Here is a 19665-nt window from a genome sequence, read left to right as displayed (position 1 = left end):
CCTAGCGACGCTAGCGAGACGAGTCAAAATTTCTCCGAAAATTCTACCGCACTGAGGGAATGGATAGACTCATGCAGCGAATCAGCAAAGTCCACTCACAGGGGAGAGTCGTTAGGCCTTCCAAATGTCGGTGGTGACAATGTCTGAAGTATCCTTGCTATCTCGAAAATCTGCACAGCGTCTTGATTGCAAGATACACCAATAACTGAAACAATTGCTGGCCCCCGGTTAATCTCCCCACATTTTTGCTTCCGGAGTTCATTCAACGCTCGTCATTACAAGGAATCTGGTCAAATGGTGTTTGCAACTATAGATCACGAACAATGAGCCCCCTATGGGATGTCGTGGAGCCATACTTGAAAGGGGCAGGTCTATACCAGCCTACAGACCTCAGTGAGAGACACGTCTAGGCGTCGTCGCTGATCATTGCAGCTTACGGAAGGTGGAACATCGGACACCACCCTCCCGTGAAGGACTTGCTCAATGATCCAAAGCTCAAGCACTCCTACCGCCGAGTCTTCATCGCCGACGAGGTTCCAGTCAGAGCTTTGGACTCTGAGATAGTCGATCTAGGGCCAGAGACGCTCAGATCGTCCGAAAATTGGCTATCGTACAGCATTTGGGAGATGCCTGAACCTGATCAGGACGGGTGGGAGGAAGAAGGGAGGGGTCGCGGAAAAGACCTGGTCCTCATACATGGCCTCAGCGACTATGGACTACGTTACGCTCCGCATATTAGACACTTCCTTCGAGCTGGCTTTCGTGTTGTCATTCCAGATTTGCCGTCTGTGAGTATCATACAAAACCTCAGTCGGGCTGACAATCTAGTACGGACGATCCACTGGGTGGGTCAGAGGCTGTGCCGGCTGCTGACTCCAGTGTACACTCATATATCCCTGCTCCCCGTATTCTTTCCTCCGCTTTGCATTGCGTACTCACGGACCTGGTGAGACACGACATTACTGAAGGTCTTGAGCAAAGGAAGGTCTTCCTGAGTGGAAGCTCCCTTGGAGGATGGACAGTGTATGGGTGAACACTGAAATCCAGCTGACCCTAGGCTATATTATCTGTCGCAATATCCGCCCACTACGTCGACTGCGAAGGCAGCGAGCAATGACGAGACCCGAATACAGATAGCAGGCGCTTACGTTCTATGCCCCATGGTATCAGGTAGGCCTTGATCAATACTCTGCTAAGCGCCAGTATCCGCCGAGTCGCGACCGTGGAAAGTTACGGAGTACATCGGGCGCTGTCTTCGTTACGTTGCTGGTCCGCTGCCGCTGGCGAAGTCGCTGCGAGGTGAGATTTTCCTTCGGTCTTTGCCTGACTTCAGGCAAGGTATCTGATGATCCGCGTGTGGAAGAAGACTTTTTCGCGGACCGTAAGTCTGTAATGCAATGTCGCTTATCTCAGCACTCTGCTATCATGGCTATGTCCGTGTGGCCACGGCGTTCATGTTGCTAGATGCGATGGCTGAATTGGACGCTTCAGCTGAGAAGATCAACGCCCGTGAGTCTTGGAAATTCCTGCACTACAGTCCTAAACAAATTGACCTCTCTGAATCAATAGCTATTCGACTCGTTCATGGATCCTCCGATCGTGTCACATCTCCGTCCGGTACTTTGCGACTATTTGAGAGGCTGCCTCATCAGGACAAACAGGTAGAGATCTTTGAGGGTTACGAACACAGTGAGCTCATCGATGCATAACGCGGAACTGATGCAGCAGTCATGCTCAAGGTGGGAATTGATGAGCAGGACGATGCCAAGCGACAACGAGTCCTGAATGACTGGCGTCGCTGGCTCATCGATAGATGTTGAGAAGTAATGCATGTATAAGTGCCACACACACAGTTCTTGTAAAAGGTGGGATTGAATAAGAATCGTGGCCGTCGCGTGGTCGGAAAGACGCGTTGAAACCCCAACAATCGTTTTCCCGTCGTTCAACTCACCCACCCACCACCTTTCCTTCCTTCATTCCTTCGGCATTATCACTCTCGTCTGCTGTCAACACACCGACAAGAGACAGTCACATTCTGATTGTGACAAGTGAAGACTCTGACAGCACATACAACTGGCTTAAAGTAGGTCAAAACTAGTGAGCCTGAAAATTTCACAACATGCCTCGATATCTACTCCACCAAACATACCTTTTGATTCTCTCATCTGACACATGCCCCCATAGCTCCTCCATTCAACTTACTGGCTCAATCGACAATGCGAGAGGTTATCTCAGTGAGTTTCTTTCTTGACCCGAACTTCAATCGCTGATCCACGCCCAGATTCACGTAGGACAAGCGGGTACGTTTGGGACGCTTGGACCCCGTCACGGTCAACTCACATAACTTAGGTGTCCAGATTGGAAACGCGTGCTGGGAACTGTACACCATAGAGCACGGTCTGACCGTGAGTGTGGCTACTGCGAGGACAATACCTCCGCCAACTCTATACCTCGTACATCTCACCTGCTGACGAGTTTTCAGCCGGATGGAAGGGTGACTGAAGGTTCCCCTGCGGGAAACGATGACGGATTTTCTACCTTCTTCTCTGAGACTGGAGCAGGCAAACATGTGCCCAGATCCCTTTACGTGGGTCGCACTGCCCGAACGATTATCTGATCTGCAGGTGGATCTCGAACCCAATGTCATTGATGAGGTCCGCACCGGAACTTACCGAAGCCTCTTCCACCCTGAGACCATGATCACGGGCAAAGAGGATGCAGCGAACAACTGTAAGCATGAAACAACTTCTCGCTGCCACTCTTCGCTAAATCACAATTCAGACGCCCGAGGTCACTACACGATTGGAAAGGATCTCGTGGACACTGTTCTCGAACAAGTGAGAAGACTTGCGGACAATTGTTCCGGTCTCCAAGGATTCTTCGTTTTCCACTCTTTCGGAGGTGGTACCGGTTCCGGGTTCGGTGCTCTGCTCATGGAGCGTCTCTCAACCGACTATGGAAAGAAGTCCAAGCTCGAATTTTCAGTTTACCCTGCCCCGAAGATGTCCACCTCGGTTGTCGAGCCATACAACTCTGTGTTGACTACTCATACCACTCTGGAGCATTCTGACTGTTCCTTCATGGTCGACAATGAGGCGTGAGTGTCACAATTGAGTGCTCGTTGACGCGCAGTATCTACGACATCTGCCGACGGAACTTGGGAATCTCGGCACCATCCTACACCAACCTCAATCGTCTCATTGCACAGGTTGTTTCGTCTATCACTGCATCCCTGCGATTTGATGGCTCGCTCAATGTTGATTTGAACGAATTCCAGACCAATCTGGTCCCGTGAGTGCATGACCCATTTCCGGCTTGCCCATTCTCACTCGTAAGGAGGGCGCTAATCGATGGTGCTTAGCTTTCCTCGAATTCATTTCCCTCTTGCCACTTACGCTCCGGTCATTTCCGCTGAAAAGGGTGCGCCGGTCGCGCTGTCGTTCCCCGCTGACAATGCTAGCCTTCCACGAATCGAACTCTGTTTCTGAGATGACGATCTCGTGTTTCGAGTCGAACAACCAGATGGTCAAGTGTGATCCCCGACAGGGCAAATACATGTAGGTCAAATATAGAATGTGTCTGACGTCCAGGGCATGCTGCTTGCTCTACCGAGGGGATGTCGTGCCCAAGGATGTCAACGCCGCTGTTGCCAACGTGCGGACGAAGCGAACAATTCAGTTCGTTGACTGGTGTCCTACCGGTTTCAAGGTGAGAGATAATTGCCGGCACATGCTGATGATGAAGCTCGGAATCTGCAACGAGCCTCCCGCCTTGGTGCCTGGTGGCGACTTGGCGAAGGTTTCAAGGTCTCTCTGTATGCTTTCCAACACTACCTCGTGAGTGAAGTAGTAAGAAGCGCGCTCAAGTTTCAGGATTGCCACTGCTTGGGCTCGTCTTGACAACAAATTCGACCTGCTTTACTCCAAGCGTGCATTTGTTCACTGGGTGAGAAGCAAATCGAACCCATGCTAGACATCGCTAACACCATTGCAGTACGTGGGCGAGGGTATGGAGGAAGGAGAGTTCTCAGAAGCCCGAGAAGATCTCGCCGCCCTCGAGAAGGACTACGAAGAGGTCGGCCTCGATTCGGTCGATCCTGACGAGGAGGAGGGCGAGTACTAGACTACCTGCTGAAATTCTTTATTCGTCTTCTTCTTCATGACTTAATAAGCTCTCACAAAGTCTTTCGGTATGGCCATGAATGATTTTGTTGCATAATCACATTATAATCGGAGTTCACCGCCGTATACTCCAGTGCTTACATCGTAACCTCTCTTGTATCTCTGTACACATTTCCGCTTATCTCGAGCATACCCTCAGTCGTCCGACTCATTTCGAGCTGCTGATCTCCTCAGGCGAGATGGGAGACCTACTTCGACCGCCAGAGGCTGAGGACTCGTTGATCCTCGCTCTTAACGCGCCGCACGCCGATTCCATCGCGTCGAGTTCCAATCTGGAGAGAAGCAAATCTCATCCTGCACGACAAGCTGGACTTGTTCCCTCTCCGAGGTCAGTATCACCTCGTTTGAGAGCTTCTCCACTCTTGGACTCTCATCTGAGCCTTTCGCGGGCTTCCAACTCTTTGTTGCGACGGAATTCCGGCAAAGAGAAGCATTCAAATGGAATGCATCGTCCGCCAGTAGACAGTGCCGCCCTGAGTCCGAGGTCAGATGAAGAGGTCGTCGACGTGTGAGTTGGCAAGAATGGGAACCGAACTCATCGTCAGCATCGAGACTCCTCAGCTTCGCCTGGATCGCGACCCAGAGACTGGGAGAAAAATGATTAATCAGTACCTCGTGGGTGTCAATCGCCTTTGAGCACTCACCTTTGACCAGGTCAGGCATGAGATTGGACATGGTACGCACGGGAGGGTCCGCCTAGGCGAAGATATCTCGGCAGAAAACGGTCTAGAAGACAGCGACGCAGAGCACGAACGGGCTTTCTATGTAAGTCAATAGAATCCCCAGGATCTCACGGGATTTAGGCCATAAAGATTGTCGACCGGTCCTCAAAGAAGCGACGATTGGGTGGGCTCTCAAGGCAAAAAGGCAATGGTGAGGGCGCAAATATGGTTAACGAGAGCGAGTGAGTCTTCCTCGGCGTGAAGTAAGGCTTATTTTCCAGGATCCGCAAAGAAATAGCCATCTTCAAGAAGGTCAACCATCCAAATGTTGTGAAGATGAAGGAGATAATCGATGACCCAGAGTCCAGTAAATTGTTCATGATCATGGAATACTGTGAAGGGGGCGAAGTACAGTGGAGGACATCAGACGGGCATCCAGCCCTCTCATTAGAGGAGACACGGAACGTCTTCCGTGACACCTTACTGGGCCTGGAGTACTGTGAGTTTCCATGGGATTGCGCGGTTCTCATTTTGCACGAAGTACATCACCAGGGTATCATACATCGGGACATCAAGCCATCAAATTTGCTGAGGTCCGCAGACGGTACAGTTAAGATTTCCGACTTTGGATGTTCGCATTTCTCGGAGGCTCTGCGAACCGCCTCGGCTCAATCAGGCCCGGAAGGGGAGGAGTATGTTGACGATATTGAGCTGGCGAAGACGGCCGGATCGCCAGCATTCTTTGCTCCTGAAATGTGCTTCTCCGGGACCGAGGACAACTCCCTTGTCGTTGATCTAGGCGATTCTCCATCGTCCGCCTCTCGCCACCCAATAACCAACGCAATCGACGTGTGGGCGCTCGGCGTGACCCTCTACTGCTTGTCATATGGCCGCACACCTTTCGATGCCGCCAATGAGTACCTCCTCATGCAGGCGATACCGCATGCCAAAATCCAGTACCCCCGGCTCATGTGCAGCGACGGAGTAGCCGAGTCCCCCGAGTCTCACGAGTGTCTAAACTTGCTGCATCGATTATTAGAGAAAGACCCCGCCAAACGCATCACCCTGGAACAAGCCAAAGTGAGCGTGTCCGAGCTGTCTTTGCTGATGGCAGCGTCATCCCTTCACGTTGCGTGGCTTGCCAGAGCCCACGACTTGGCTTGCGTCTACAGATCCGCACGTTCAGAGTTTCGTCACTGTATCTAGTGATGAGGTTGCCGCTGTGGTCATCAAATCGAGTAGCTTTCGTGACAAGTTCCGAAAGGGCATTCGCAACATCTCAAACAGGCTACAACTATTCAGCAACGTGGGACGGTCACGTAGTCGGAGCTTTGGGGAAGACTCTTCTACAGCAACCCCCGCCACGCCTTTTGCTAATCGCTCAACGATCCATGCAGTATCACCAGGCGCTATCTCTCGGCGACTATCCCTCCGAAACCACCGCCGGACGAGGGATCCCAGTCGATCGGATTCCGTTGCTCCTGCTCGGAGTCTCTCTTCTCAGGACCCTCGGGATAAGCAATCGCCTGCAATCCATCGGTCCCACTCTTCGCAACTACTTCAGCTTCCCACCAATGTTAAGTCTTCAGTCGACTCTACAGATCCTCCCTCTCCCTTCAGTCTACTCAACGAGCAGAATCGTTTGATTCGCAGATCAAGTGATGTCGAAGCTGTGAATAGTCGGACAACGGATGGTCATACGGCGACCTCTGGTATTACTGGAAAGTTTTCGCGCCTTTTGTCCCGAACGAATAGTCAAAGTAGGTCAAGTCGCCAGCGATCACGCCTTCGTAATGGTGATAGCGAGAGTCCGATTACGCCAACCATCTCGATTTCAGATGCCAGACCTAGCACATCCTCCGTGGATGACGCCAGTTCTTCGTCGTCGGTCCAACATGCGGATGTGGAGACTGTTGCAGCTCGTGTCACTCCCACATCTTCATGGGAGTCCCGTATGAGGCCTCCCGTCCTACCAGATTATTCCGGACGGATAAGCCAGGACGAAGTCGACTGGAATGAAACCTTGTCGGACGATGAGGACGAGGAGTGCGTCATGAATGATAGCGCTGTGTATCCCATGGGGAGCCAAGATCTGATTCGCGGTCGCCGTCCAAGCCAGGTGATGGAGGATGAAGCAGAAGGAGCCTTGGCGATCTCGGTGCGGAGTCGCACTGTATCAGGTCGAAGGCAGAGCGTGACTGAATAGATGGCATGTTGTATGCATCGGTCTCCTCTTCTTGTGTATCCTCATCTCGTCATACCTACAAATACGAAGGGTATATATTTCTACCTGTCATTATCAAACGCGTGATCAGAATAAGAGTCTACTACCTATGGAAGTATATAGCTATAAGCTAGCGTACAGTCTACAGGAACTGAGCGGCCAACTGAGGCAATGAACTGAGAGATATATGAGCGGGGCATAAGAAACAGGTAAACGAAACTTACAGCGCTGCACCAACTCCCAAGCCAAAAATCAGTGCCCCCCATGCGACTTGACGAGCGGTCTGAGCGACACCAGTCTGTTCGACCCTTTTAGATCGTCGGATGATTCGGTCCTTTCCAGCTCCACCAGAGATAGCAACACCCTCGTCCGATCCCTTGCTCCTCTTTGTGCCCCGGCTACCTTCAGCAACATCTGCTCCTTGGTCCTCAAGCTCCTCTCCAGCAGCGGCTCGAAGATTGAGTTCGCGCTTGAGATCCATCACGAGTTGCTTGGCTGATTGGATTTCAGCCTCCATATCAACCTGAGCACCCGTAGGGGCAGTCACCGTAGTTACGGCTTCGAGCGTCAAGTGGCGACTGCCTGCGTCAGTATCTACGGCATCTGAGACAGGCTGGGCGCTCTGGCGTCTTTGACGCTTTGGCGCTGGAGACGCGGACTCGTTGGACATGGAAGGAACAACGGTGTTGGTACGAGCAGAGACTTCTGGTTTTTGACGCGACATCTCCTCAGCGGCGGCTTGGGACCTCTGGGATTTCCGGTAGGCGACGTTGGGATCAGGGACAGCGCGAGCGAGAGCCTTGGTTTGAGCGAATAGAGATCGATCACACTCACCGCAACGAGCTCAGAGATGTTGTAAGCGGGTGCGAGGTGAATGGCAAGATGGCGGCTAACCCTGTACTTTTCAGGAAAATTCTGGCGGACTTCTCACCATTGACCAGCCAAGCGGACTGCATCACAGCCTCTACCCCCGTTCGTGTCGCGAATGTCATACGAGGACCGCACCTGAAGCACCATCAGCATCTTTCGACGCGTCGTCCACGCACCCAGTCCATCTCTCGCCTCTCCTCTTCATCGGTTGCGCCGGGAAACGCGACCTTGAACATCGTGGTCAGAGAAACGGCATTTGTGTCATAACGGCGTAAGATGAAAGCGTGAGCGTTAGGTCCGGTCTTCTCATAGTCAGCGCGACCAGAGGGAGCAAACTCACGGTCGGCACTTTGATTCTGCCGACAACAATCTCCTTGCCTTCGCGAACGATGGTCTGGAATTTGACGATCTTGGCGTCTTCGGGAACTGCTCGTGATTTCAGCATATGATGTGCAGCTACTCGACGACGCGACCTACGAGCCGTGAGGTGCAAGTTTCTTCTCTCTTCGGGCAATCGAGGTCGATTTTGGGTGTAAGGAGTGGGCGTCAAATCGTACTGATTTGAACCAGGGTAGGGAGGAGGCGGATTACTGTTGGCGAACGCCACGATGTCAGAGTCGATAGTGTTCGTCGCAGCGTGAGGCATCTTGAGCTGAGATGGATTCAATCTCGCACAGCGGCGTAAGGTGTCGGAAAGATGATGATGAATGTGGTGACGAGCAAGTGAAAGTTGCTTGTCGCCCCTTTTCGACGTCGAACGATAATTTCCAGAAAAGGCAAGTCCTGTCGGTGTTCAGTCACGTGGCAAGCTTCGAAAAGTTAAAATAATTTTCCACCGTATGGTACCAGAAGTTTGCATGTACCACAACCACTCGTCGGCCAGCTAGCTATCTATCTATAACATCTCAGCAGCCCTCGCGATGCCCAAATCGAAGAGATCTAAGGTGACTTCTCTCACTAAAACACCGTTGAGGACAACGAAAGAGTCGAAACTTGCGCTTGGCAATGAACTACGGGCTCAAATCGACACCTACGATCATGTCTGGCTCTTTGATCTAGGCAACATCCGCAACGATGCCCTCAAGGAACTCCGGGTCCAATGGAGGGGAACGGGTCGATTCTTTTTCGGACGCGGCAGGGTCATGGCAAAGGCATTGGGAGAATCCGTAGATACCGAGCATGAGCCAGGCCTTTCACAGATCGCAGAAGTGAGCGTGAGGACGACCAGTCACCTGCTAACCTTCCAGTCTATAAAAGGGTCGATGGGCTTGTTTCTGACCTCGTGGGATGTGGAAGAGACTAGAGAATGGTTTGATTCCTGGTCTCGAAAGGAATTTGCACGCATGGGGGATAATGCAGACCGCGAAGTGGTGCTTCCTGCCGGTTGGTCTATACCACCCGCTCGAGGTAGATGCGTGCTGATTCAACCCAGGTCCCATTCTATCGCCATTCACCGACCCACCGAGTGGTGATCCCTTCCCTCATTCCATGGAACCTCAATTGCGCAACCTAGGTCTTTCCAGTTGCTTGCTTCGAGGCGTGCCGTCCCTGAAAGAGCCACATGTGGTATGCCGTGAAGGCGATGTTCTCTCTAGCGAACAATGTCGACTGCTAAAGTTGCTTGGCGTCCAGATGGCCGTGAGTTCTCAGTGAATCAGCGTGCTGACTTGTCAGGAATTTCGCGTGCACTTGGGTCCGCGATGGACACGAGGCAGGGGGTTTGTGCCTTCCGCCAAGGACTGATTTGATCGCCTGAACGTGAACAGTTACGATATAATGATGCATGGCTCTGTACAACATAAAAGCCAGGAAACCCTTTCTTCTTCCAACTCATTTTCGTCGTGTCTTCATCCGATGCTCACTCGGGCCCTCTGTCGCTCAAAAACGGAGCTAGACCTCCCATTGCCGCGAGATTTACGTGCCCGTGACCGTTGACACTTTTGGTCAGATGATACTTGAGACCATTAGCCTGCTTATACACTTTCCCGCAGCCTTCCACAGGGCAAGGAAACTTCTTCTCGCCTTCTGCATCACTCGCGGAAGGATCGTCGCGGGACGCCATCCGTTCCACCTTCCGTTGAGCTTTCTTGAGCGCTTTCATCTGTTGCTCCGGGGTTGGGGTGCTGGAGGCGGTATGAGGTGGGCCGGAGGAGAGGAGGCTCGGCGGTAAGCAGTGAGGGGGTGTACTTCCTCCTTGTGGTCGGAACGCCCCAGCCCAAGGGCTAGCAGGAGCGCTGATGGACACTCCTGAAGGTCTTGAAACGGCAGCTGCTCGCGGATGTTGTGACTTGGGAAATGCGGTTTGGACGGAATGATGACCGGGCCCATCCATTTCGATGTCAACCATGCCTGGTGCTGTCGGCGGTTCGTTCTGAGAGTAACTTGTTTGCATCGGAGTGACGACAGCAGGGCTCATCGTCGATACAGAGGAAGCGCTCTGGACCGAGTCCATTCGATTTTGAGGCGTATGAGATGCTGCGTTGACTGCTGCCATGCGGGCGCTTGGACCAAGATTGGCGTGTTCCTCCTCATAACTGGTCCAGGTTAGATAAAGACCGATGAGTTGTGGTGACTCACTGCTCAAGTAGCTCGTGCAATCCGTTCAGCTGCCGTCCGCAGCATGCGAAGTCTCTAACATATCTTGCTTCAAGCTCGCGGTCTCGTTCCTGTCCAAAGCTCGTGCCGAGAGCTCCAATGCTACCTACGTAGCTACCCGAGCCGCCATACATTGGTGGTGGACCACCCCAGCCAGCGTTTCCTCCAGTCACCCACCGCGGAGGTGATACCGACATGCCTAGGGAGGCAGACGATGACGAGGAAGAAGCACCCGGGAACGGAGCCGGCAGATTGATGCTTTGAGAATGCAGGTTGGGTTGAAAAGCAGGATAGGGATACATGCTGTTACTTGAGACACAGTCAGCAAACGCGCGAAGACACATTTAGAAGTGGTACGTACCCATCTGATGGTAATCCACCTGAGCCTTGACGTGTCATGTCATTCTCAGATGAACGTTGATAAGCAGAATGCACCCCAGCGCTGGGATTGATCATGCCCCCAGGACCCTCAACTTGCATGATGGAGGTGTAGAGTAGTCGATTTGATTCACCTGACCGGTAGATCGAGGGATGTGTCAGCGAGAGGGGGGATATAAGGATAGGATCGCGATATAGGGCGGCTGAGCGGGAGAGTATTAGCCGGTTCCAGGGGGCAAAGGGGGGAGCGGTGGATCCCTCTGGCACCGTCGATCTACAAACGTTGGTGAGCGAGGACTATATGCACAGATGAAGATTCGGATGGATGGATGGGTGTATGTATGAATGGATGGATGAGGGCGTGAGGACCGAGATTGAAGGAGGAGAGAGACCACGGCGGCAGATGAGACTAAGGTGATGTGGCAGCAGGCGAGAGCATGGGGACCACAGCCACAGGCAGAGCACCCGAGGGGGAGAGGGGGGAGGTTAGGGGAGGGGGGGAAGGGGGGGCTAAGGGGGGGCACGAGGCGCAAGCTGGCGGCGAGCAGCGCGCGCAACAGTGCTTTAAACGGCCACAAACGGAATTGGAGATATCAAAAAGCCAGATTTCTGACACGTCATTCTGTCACGTGGTAATCAGAGGATCGGCTTATCCGCCCAACTACGTTTCGGAGGTCACATTTGCCGAACGTGAGTGAGTTGATTGGTGTATGTTCAACGGAAACATTGTCCCATTCGCGCGTTGAGGTAAAGGAACGCAATGACCATGAATCAAGCGGTTGATGATCAACATGTGGATCTGGAAATGTTGGCCACAGAGTCGCGCAACCCTGCCACAGTGCACATCGATGCTGTATCCACGATCGAGCTTTGCAGTAAGGCATGTCTCCTCCCGCCTGGCTGACTCTTTGAGGGATGATCAACAACGAGGATCTGAAAGTTGCCAAAGCTGTCTCCCTACATATAGACACAATAGCACGCGTGATTGACCAGATTACGAGCAGACTTGCTAGAGGTGGCCGTGTCATTCAGCTGGGCGCCGGAACGAGTGGCCGACTAGGCGTTCTCGATGCTTCTGAGATGTGCGTATGACCGATTCCGGACAGGTTTTTGACGTAGCAGTCCACCAACCTACTCAGCACCAGTCGAATCTTATATCGGGTACGTACGAGCTAGTGAGGAACAAGGCTGACAATAAAACAGACTGATTGCCGGCGGCGATCAGGCTCTCCGAAAATCAGTCGAGGATGCCGAAGACTCGCGTCAACAAGGCCAAGAGGCTCTAGCTACACTGGATCCGCCATTATCGAAGCAAGACACTGTCATTGGCATCGCTGCATCGGGACGGACGCCGTACGTCCTGGGAGCTCTCGAGCACGCAAATTCTACTGGATGTCTCACAGTTGGTATCGCTTGTGTTGAGAACAGTGCTTTTCGTCAAGAGGGCAATTGCGAGGAAGTCGTCGAGTGCATCGTTGGACCGGAGGTCGTCACTGGAAGCACGAGAATGAAAGCAGGAACGGCAACTAAATTGGTGAGAATTGATAAGCTGTCATGGCTAACCGGTTGCAGCTCTTGAACATGATCAGCACGGGTGTTATGATCCGTACGGGAAAGACGTATGGCAATCTGGTGTGTCACATGGGTCTTAGAGCTGCTGACGGATTCTTTAGATGGTCGACCTGAAAACTGCTAATCACAAGCTAGTCGTGAGAGCCCGCCGAGTATTCCGAGCCATCGTTGCAACGGCCTCTGAAGAATACGAGATCAAGCGCGATGCCTTAGCGGACGATGAAGCGGTAGACGCAATTCTCCGTAATTCTGATGGAAGTGTCAAAGTAGCGGCTCTGGCGTATTTACGGGATTGCAGTGCCGAGACCGCTCGGGCCTTGTTGCAAGCGAGTGAAGGCCGCTTAAAACAAGCTTTGGCGAGCCCGACGGTCCGGTGAAGCCTGAGAAGGGAATGTATACATTTCTCCGGCCAACTCGCTACCTGAGAGGGTTATCTAATGGGCTGGGTCATGAGAAACAGAGCTCCAAAATGGGCTGTGTCACGAAAGGGTCCTCGACATTACAGATCAGTTAGGCGGTAGGGTCGTTCTGATGCAGCCTGCCCTCCCGACGTCTGGACTGACTGTCCTGTCTCGCCTCTGTTTGCCTATACCCGCCGCGAATCGTTCTATTCCGTACTCCTTAGCCAACGAAATCTGACAGTAATTGCGACAGACGTCAAAGTTCCAGAGGGGAAGTTCTTCTTGGGTGATGCAGCTTTTAGTAATAGCAATGCTACATTGGCACCCTATAGAGCGGTGCAGTATCAACTGAAGGAGTATGGCAACGGAAACAGGCGGTGAGTGCATTTTGATCCAAACCATCGCGCTCTGAGCAATGCTCTATGCCTTTATGGGCTGTTATATCATATAACGGCTTATCACAGCATGCTGATTGCTCTGCAGGCCTGTTGCAACCCTGTTCTGGAAGACCTCAAATTCAAAGACAGGCAGATAATAGTCGTTTAGTCGAGCTTAAGTTCGGTTCAGTGGTTGGCTTGTAAATTTGGGATTGGTTGGATGGCTAGGAATGGCTTGGAAGCATCAGGCAAGCCGGGGTAGAGGGATAGCAATAGTGAGGTCTGCTGGATTACTGCATGAAAAGATGAAGAAGAAGAAGAGTAGTAAAAAGTAACCTAGGCTAATTTGATCCTTAGGGAAGAAGAACTGGCAGTCTGTAAAAGTCTTCCTTACATACTGTCAGATTTCGTTGGCTGAGTAATGAGGAATAGGATAATTCTTGACGAAGGCAGGCGAGACGAGGCGAGGGCTTCTGATATTCGGCTAGGATACTCGAATAAAGGTAGGACGAAGGCTAGTGTCGAAGGACCAGAGAGAGGTTGGCTGCGAAAGGTAATCGAGGCGTAGTTCGGCGAACTCAAGGCTATCAAAGGCAACTGGAGGCGAGCTAAGGCGAGCTCAGGCGACTGAAGGCAAAGGGCGGCAATGGGATGCAAGATCTAGTAGTATTGAACTTCAATCTTGGATCGCTGGTCTATCTAAGGCTATCTGCGGCTGCTATATATATCCTTCGCCGATCCTTCACCTGTCAATCAATACTCATGCCAAGATCCTGTCTTTCGGTGATCCACTCTGCTTTTCTCGCCGAGCTTTTGATTAGATAGTGAAGTGAAGGCGAGCCTCGGCGAATATCTTGACGAGCCGTTGAAGTTGAGGCGAGATATCGGTATTTCGGGGTTATGACCTTGTGGCGTCCTGACAGTCCATCCCTTCTTACAAAATGGTCGCGTCCTCGCGACCAAAGGTAGCCTCAGCTTAGCCTTGTTTCCGTAGCTTGACAACCTCTCGTCATGCAGTCGTCGTGGATAGCCATTCTTGACATTCGACCTCTAACATTTGACGATGACCAACGGAAACAACGCCGCAAAAAGAATGCCTTCGGCTGCATTGGGCGGCAGACAGTCTAGGCGTCGTGAGTTTCTCTTGATTGTGCTGTCTAATGGATCAGTCCAAATGCGAAATCAACCAGTACCGGTTTCAGTGGCGGGGGAAAGGGGAGCAGGCGAGCGGTGGGGGTGAGGAGACGACGGTGGAGGACGTAGGGGCGACGGGTCAAGCGTCGTCTTCTTCGAGAGGGTCGCCGTTGCGGTCGCCATTGCGGGCGCTGTTTACTCCAGATTGTGAGAACCAAGAAGAATAATGCTGACGCTAGCCCCTCCATCCAATGACATGGAGCAGTCGAGCCCATTGGCAACCATTGGACCACTACCGCTTGCGGTAGAGGAACAACCTTTTGCTGCGGAAGTGCCAACTACTCCGATCGTCGATGTGGAACAAGGAGCATCGATGAATGTGGACGAGAAGATGGACGAGAAGAGGACTCCGGTGAAAGGCTCCCTCCGGAATCGGTTGACTTTGGAAGTAAGTGAGCTTGAGATGTAATAGTATTGACAATGTAAAGAGAAAGTATAAGCCGAATGGAAGTGTAGTGGTGGGAATGGTGGAGCATAGAGGGTCGAGTCGATGTGAACGATGCCAGTAAGTGTTGATGCAGGTCCATGCTGATGTTTAGACTTGATGACTTGCCCTGCTTCCAGAGGGAAGGGAAAGCCACCATGAAGTGCAAGTCTTGTACTTCGGATCATTGTTCCTTCCACTCTGGTCATGCTGGATCACCTTTGACCCGGGCTAGTGGTTCTGCCCAAATTCCAAAGGCGTCCAGTAAAGCTTTGGTACATTTGGGTGAGCTAGCTGCTTTGGCAAGCACGGAGGTGAATAGGATGAGGAGGAAGACGTTGAAGAGGGCGGTCGAAGGGCTTAAGGTTGCTTTGGGGGTAGAACAAAGCGATTCGGAGGATGACATCGAGCAGTTGGAGGAGAGTGATGACGAGGATCAGGGAAGTGGAAAGAAGAGAAAGAGGGGTATGTCGGGGAGGTGATGTGGGTATCGATTATGAATGTCCATATCTTGCGTCAAGGTCTTGGCTTCTTCGGATACTTTTGGTGGAACTGTTCTACTGCCTCTTCGGCTCCAGGTAGGATATTCGATACTGGTTCCCAGCCTGTTTCTTCACTAGTCCCTTCGTAGCCGGCCCAGGCCACCTTGTACATGAATACGCCTCTTGTTCGGCGAGAGTTGACGATTTCCTTGACCTCGTAGCTGTTGTCTTCGGCTTCCACCACTGGTGGGCGAGTTTTTGCCTGTCCTTCAAACCTAGGTGATTTGAAAGGCTCCAAAAAGCTGACGTGAAAGACTGGATGTATGCGTCGAAGGGAGGCAGGGAGCTTAAGTCGATAACTGTGAGTTCCAACCGGTTCTACTACTTTGTATGGTCCTCCAAACTTGACATCGAGCTTCTTCATGGGCCGGGTTGTCCTGATGTTCTTGAGACTTAGTCTTACAAGGTCTCCCGCTTGGAAAGATGGGCCAGGTATTTGGTTCCTATCGGCGAATTTGGCGTAGGCTTCGTTTGCTACTTCAATAAGTCGGCTACATTTGGCGTGAAGTTCCTCCATGTTGGCGACTATTGTCGAAACTTTGGGCGAGTCCTTCTTTCGGCTTGAATGTAACTCTGTTACCCAACGAGGATGGATCCCATGGTTGACAAAGAAGGGAGTCTGTTTGATAGCGCTGTGGACAGTATTATTGTATGCGAAGCTTGCTTGTCCAAGGAGCTCTGACCAGTCGTCTTGATTGTAGCTTGTGAAGATTCAAAGATAACATTCCAAAGCTTGGTTTGTCCGTTCGGTTTGACCGTCGGTTTCAGGGTGATATCCAGTTGATAAGTTGACCTTTGTTCCAAACCTTTTCATTAGACTATTCCAGAATTGCGAGATGAACTTTGGGCCACGATCAGAGACAATGGATTCCGGGAAGCCATGGAAGGAGAGAATCTTGTCAAACACCAATAGAGCTAGGTCCACCAAAGACAGAGTCGTAGTGGTTGCAATAAATGCCGCCCATTTAGAATGTCTATCCACGACCACCAGTATCGAGTCATAGCCTTTAGAATGCGGCAAAGGCTCCACAAAGTCCATTGATATATGCTGCCAGGGGGCGTCGAGCTACTTCCAAGGTTTTGAGCAAGCCATAGGGTGCGTGGTGAACCGCCTTGGCAGTCTGACAGACACTGCGCCCTGCCACATAGTCTTCGACATCTTGGCAAATACCAGACCAAATGTAGTCCCTTTTGACCAGCTCGTGTGTGTTTGCCGTTCCAGGATGTCCTGCAAGAGGAGATTCATGTCGAGACCTGAGGATAGTGAGCCGAAGATCGCCGTAATTTGGAACATAAGTTTGGCCATCAAAGCAAAGGAATCCTTGAGTTGACCAAGTCGCCTCGGTGAAGCCGTTCATTTGAGACTTGCGCCGAAGATTTGCCACACTTTCTAACTCCAAAACGCCAAATTGATATCCAAGAGGAACCAGTCCCATCATTTCTTCCCTTATTTCGACTATATCTTCGTCCATTGATTGGCCTTGAAGCAAGTCGTTGTCCGTCATCCAATAGTCTCTAGTCTGAGGAGGAGGTTGAAAAGCTCGCATATGAGTAGATCTCGACTGCGTACTTTCTCCAAAGCGAGGAAGAGCTTGAATGAAGTTATCTGGAATCACAGCTGTACCTCCCCTCCCAGGATGGCCATTTCTCGACAAAGCATCCGGTACTTCTCCTTGACGTCCTGGTCGATATACGATGGTGAAGTTGAAAGGGGAGATCTCCGTCACCCATCGTGGTTGGCGGGGAGATAACTGCCGGGGTTTCATGAAGTAAGTGAGGTTGTGATGATCCGTAATGACGGTAGTGTGGATAGGAAGAAGGTTATGGCGTCTTCTTCGAAACCCTTCCACGATGGCCAGAAGCTCCTTCTCCCCGGTGGTGTAATTGAGCTCCGATCCCGAAAACTGGCCGGACTCAATAAAGACTGGATGCTTCAATTCGTCCTCGGGATGAACCTGTGATATGATGAAGCCCCAACCGAAAGCCGAAGCATCGGTTTGCATGATTGCAGGGAGATCAGGTCGGAAATGAGCCAGTATTGGGGCGGAAGTGAGTGCTGTCTTCAGTCGAATGAAAGCTTCTTGTTGATCGGGACCCCAGACGAAATCTTCGCTATCTTGGGTAAGCTTGGTGATAGGTTGGGCGATGCGAGAAAAGTCGGCGATAAACTTGCAGTAATAGCCAATCATTCCAATAAATCGGCGAGATTCGGTGAGTGTCGTTGGAGGAGGAAAGTCATTGACGGCTTGCACAGCCACCGGACTAGTCCTGAGCCCCTTGTTGGAGACCATGAATCCCAAGAACTTGATTTCCTTCTTTTCGAAGTCACATTTCTCTGCTCTAACATATAATTTGGCTTTCCTGATCCTTTGAAATACTTGAAGAGTCAACTGTCGAAGTTCTTCCTGTGTCTTTGCATGGATGGTGATGTCGTCGATGTATACAACCACTCCTTTTCCCAAAAGGTCTTGGAACACATCATTCAGGAAGTGCTGAAAGACCGCAGGAGCGTTCTTCAGTCCATCTCTGACTACCCTGGACTGGAACATCCCATATTGCATTCGGAAGGCCGAGAGATGCTCGCTATCTTCTTCGAGGCGTAATAGCTGATATGCACTGATGAGATTGAGCTTGGTAAACCAGACTGATTCGGCCATGTCGGCAAAAGTCTCCAATATTAGGGGAAGAGGACAAACGTCGGCTACGGTTTTGCCGTTCAAATGGCGATAGTCGGTGACCATTCGATATCTCCCATTTCCCTTGGGAACCATATGTCAGAACGCCACAAGGTCATAACCCCGAAATACCGATATCTCGCCTCAACTTCAACGGCTCGCCAAGATATTCGCCGAGGCTCGCCTTCACTTCACTATCTAATCGAAAAGCTCGGCGAGAAAAGCAGAGTGTCAGAACGCCACAAGGTCATAACCCCGAAATACCGATATCTCGCCTCAACTTCAACGGCTCGTCAAGATATTCGCCGAGGCTCACCTTCACTTCACTATCTAATCAAAAAGCTCGGCAAGAAAAGCAGAGTGGATCACCGAAGGACAGGATCTTGGCATGAGTATTGATTGACAGGTGAAGGATCGGCCCGCAGATAGCCTTAGATAGACCAGCGATCCAAGATTGAAGTTCAATATTACTAGATCTTGCATCCCATTGCCGCCCTTTGCCTTCGGTCGCCTTAGCTCGCCTCCAGTTGCCTTTGATAGCCTTGAGTTCGCCAAACTACGCCTCGATTACCTTTTGCAGCCAACCTCTCTCTGGTCCTTCGACACTAGCCTTCGTCCTACCTTTATTCGAGTATCCTAGCCGAATATCAGAAGCCCTCGCCTCGTCTCGCCTGCCTTCGTCAAGAATTATCCTATTCCTCATTCCTCAGCCAACGAAATCTGACACAGAGTGGATCACCGAAAGACAGGATCTTGGCATGAGTCTTGATTGACAGGTGAAGGATCGGCGAAGGATATATATAGCAGCCGCAGATAGCCTTAGATAGACCAGCGATCCAAGATTGAAGTTCTCTACTAAGGGGGGTCCAATAATGGGGGGAGAACCCATAGCCAAAGCGAGGGGTAGCAAAAGCGTATTTTGCCCTTGTCTTGTGGTCTATATCATTGATATACTTCATGGTGGGCGCAGTCTCTTGCTTAATATGGTTGAGTTGATTGGTAAAGTGCTCCGAGCTTTTTGTATGGACCAGACCTGAAAATGCATCGGCACTTCTTTACATTTGCCAAGCGACAAAATGCGTCATGATGGGTGTCGGTCAGACCATCATTGATCTTGGCCTTTGCTCTCCACGCCCCTTGATACAAAGGCTGAATACCATAGTGTTGATTGAGGTTGAGGGACAGCTCTTTTGGCTTGGTTGATGATATGACGTGATTGCTCTGATTGGCCGCCCATTTGAGGAACCAGGTCTGCTTGGACATGTGGCGGTTGGGTATCTTGCTCACAGAGCAGGTGTGGTGAGCATAGAGGTCTTGGTCTTGTATGGACCGCCAGGAGCAACCTTAGGTATACTCAATACATGCAACCTTGCTTTCTCCCGGCACATTTCATAATGAGGACTTTTGAGGTCGATTCAACCACAGTGCATGATGCGTGACCTTGCTGAAGCGAGTTGAGTGTCACCACAGCCTTTGCCTCTTCCTTGTTAGGAAACAATTGGCCTGGCTCTAGGGAATGACAAGGCTACAGAGCCTGCCGACCAGTCACAATATTGAGACCGGTTGGCAA

General features: G+C 51.4%; 8 protein-coding genes across 8 annotated transcripts; 6 read left to right on the top strand and 2 right to left on the bottom strand.

The window, feature by feature from the left end:
* Window positions 1-194: 194 nt before the first annotated feature.
* BD324DRAFT_615494 (Alpha/Beta hydrolase protein) lies at window positions 195-1847 on the top strand. The gene is made up of 10 exons (XM_022014730.1): window positions 195-393; window positions 433-788; window positions 829-845; window positions 880-1023; window positions 1058-1170; window positions 1204-1299; window positions 1334-1381; window positions 1414-1509; window positions 1570-1689; window positions 1729-1847. The coding sequence occupies exons 1-10, from the start codon at window positions 324-326 to the stop codon at window positions 1818-1820; spliced, it is 1152 nt and encodes a 383-aa protein (XP_021873699.1). The 5' UTR covers window positions 195-323; the 3' UTR covers window positions 1821-1847.
* A 98-nt stretch (window positions 1848-1945) lies between these two features.
* BD324DRAFT_615488 (alpha-tubulin) lies at window positions 1946-4218 on the top strand. The gene is made up of 14 exons (XM_022014729.1): window positions 1946-2083; window positions 2185-2234; window positions 2282-2300; window positions 2350-2405; window positions 2483-2587; window positions 2625-2730; window positions 2782-3097; window positions 3133-3291; window positions 3362-3420; window positions 3461-3557; window positions 3591-3708; window positions 3745-3836; window positions 3873-3945; window positions 3994-4218. The coding sequence occupies exons 2-14, from the start codon at window positions 2217-2219 to the stop codon at window positions 4120-4122; spliced, it is 1347 nt and encodes a 448-aa protein (XP_021873698.1). The 5' UTR covers window positions 1946-2083; window positions 2185-2216; the 3' UTR covers window positions 4123-4218.
* Window positions 4219-4262: 44 nt separating this feature from the next.
* On the top strand, window positions 4263-7065 carry BD324DRAFT_587054 (kinase-like domain-containing protein). The gene is made up of 7 exons (XM_022013749.1): window positions 4263-4689; window positions 4727-4796; window positions 4836-4946; window positions 4985-5085; window positions 5125-5342; window positions 5385-5923; window positions 5958-7065. The coding sequence occupies exons 1-7, from the start codon at window positions 4361-4363 to the stop codon at window positions 7047-7049; spliced, it is 2460 nt and encodes an 819-aa protein (XP_021873697.1). The 5' UTR covers window positions 4263-4360; the 3' UTR covers window positions 7050-7065.
* Window position 7066: 1 nt separating this feature from the next.
* BD324DRAFT_615485 (hypothetical protein) lies at window positions 7067-8654 on the bottom strand. Its single transcript, XM_022014728.1, has 7 exons — window positions 8415-8654; window positions 8278-8363; window positions 8114-8239; window positions 7999-8072; window positions 7902-7962; window positions 7292-7866; window positions 7067-7243 (listed from the first exon to the last, which is right to left on the bottom strand). Exons 1-7 carry the CDS (start codon window positions 8581-8583, stop codon window positions 7210-7212), a joined length of 1125 nt encoding a protein of 374 aa, XP_021873696.1. The 5' UTR covers window positions 8584-8654; the 3' UTR covers window positions 7067-7209.
* A 145-nt stretch (window positions 8655-8799) lies between these two features.
* On the top strand, window positions 8800-9740 carry BD324DRAFT_615483 (hypothetical protein). The gene is made up of 4 exons (XM_022014727.1): window positions 8800-9145; window positions 9185-9320; window positions 9370-9575; window positions 9612-9740. Exons 1-4 carry the CDS (start codon window positions 8858-8860, stop codon window positions 9678-9680), a joined length of 699 nt encoding a protein of 232 aa, XP_021873695.1. The 5' UTR covers window positions 8800-8857; the 3' UTR covers window positions 9681-9740.
* On the bottom strand, window positions 9693-11165 carry BD324DRAFT_242570 (hypothetical protein). Its single transcript, XM_022012258.1, has 3 exons — window positions 10894-11165; window positions 10515-10835; window positions 9693-10471 (listed from the first exon to the last, which is right to left on the bottom strand). Exons 1-3 carry the CDS (start codon window positions 11010-11012, stop codon window positions 9796-9798), a joined length of 1116 nt encoding a protein of 371 aa, XP_021873694.1. The 5' UTR covers window positions 11013-11165; the 3' UTR covers window positions 9693-9795.
* A 391-nt stretch (window positions 11166-11556) lies between these two features.
* BD324DRAFT_678989 (glucokinase regulatory-like protein) lies at window positions 11557-13261 on the top strand. The gene is made up of 6 exons (XM_022019022.1): window positions 11557-11785; window positions 11824-11992; window positions 12033-12071; window positions 12114-12444; window positions 12483-12542; window positions 12584-13261. The coding sequence occupies exons 1-6, from the start codon at window positions 11671-11673 to the stop codon at window positions 12857-12859; spliced, it is 990 nt and encodes a 329-aa protein (XP_021873693.1). The 5' UTR covers window positions 11557-11670; the 3' UTR covers window positions 12860-13261.
* A 1062-nt stretch (window positions 13262-14323) lies between these two features.
* BD324DRAFT_607080 (hypothetical protein) lies at window positions 14324-15509 on the top strand (the record flags this gene model as incomplete). Its single annotated transcript, XM_022014046.1, has 7 exons — window positions 14324-14393; window positions 14430-14496; window positions 14703-14846; window positions 14867-14959; window positions 14994-15163; window positions 15260-15343; window positions 15457-15509. The coding sequence occupies 7 exons, from the start codon at window positions 14324-14326 to the stop codon at window positions 15507-15509; spliced, it is 681 nt and encodes a 226-aa protein (XP_021873692.1).
* Window positions 15510-19665: the final 4156 nt, after the last annotated feature.

The sequence above is a fragment of the Kockovaella imperatae genome (genome assembly GCF_002102565.1).
Source record: "Kockovaella imperatae strain NRRL Y-17943 chromosome Unknown BD324scaffold_2, whole genome shotgun sequence".
Lineage (NCBI taxonomy): Eukaryota > Fungi > Basidiomycota > Tremellomycetes > Tremellales > Cuniculitremaceae > Kockovaella > Kockovaella imperatae.
Note: the sequence above shows the minus strand (reverse complement) of the source record. Positions and strands in the feature narration are given on the sequence as shown.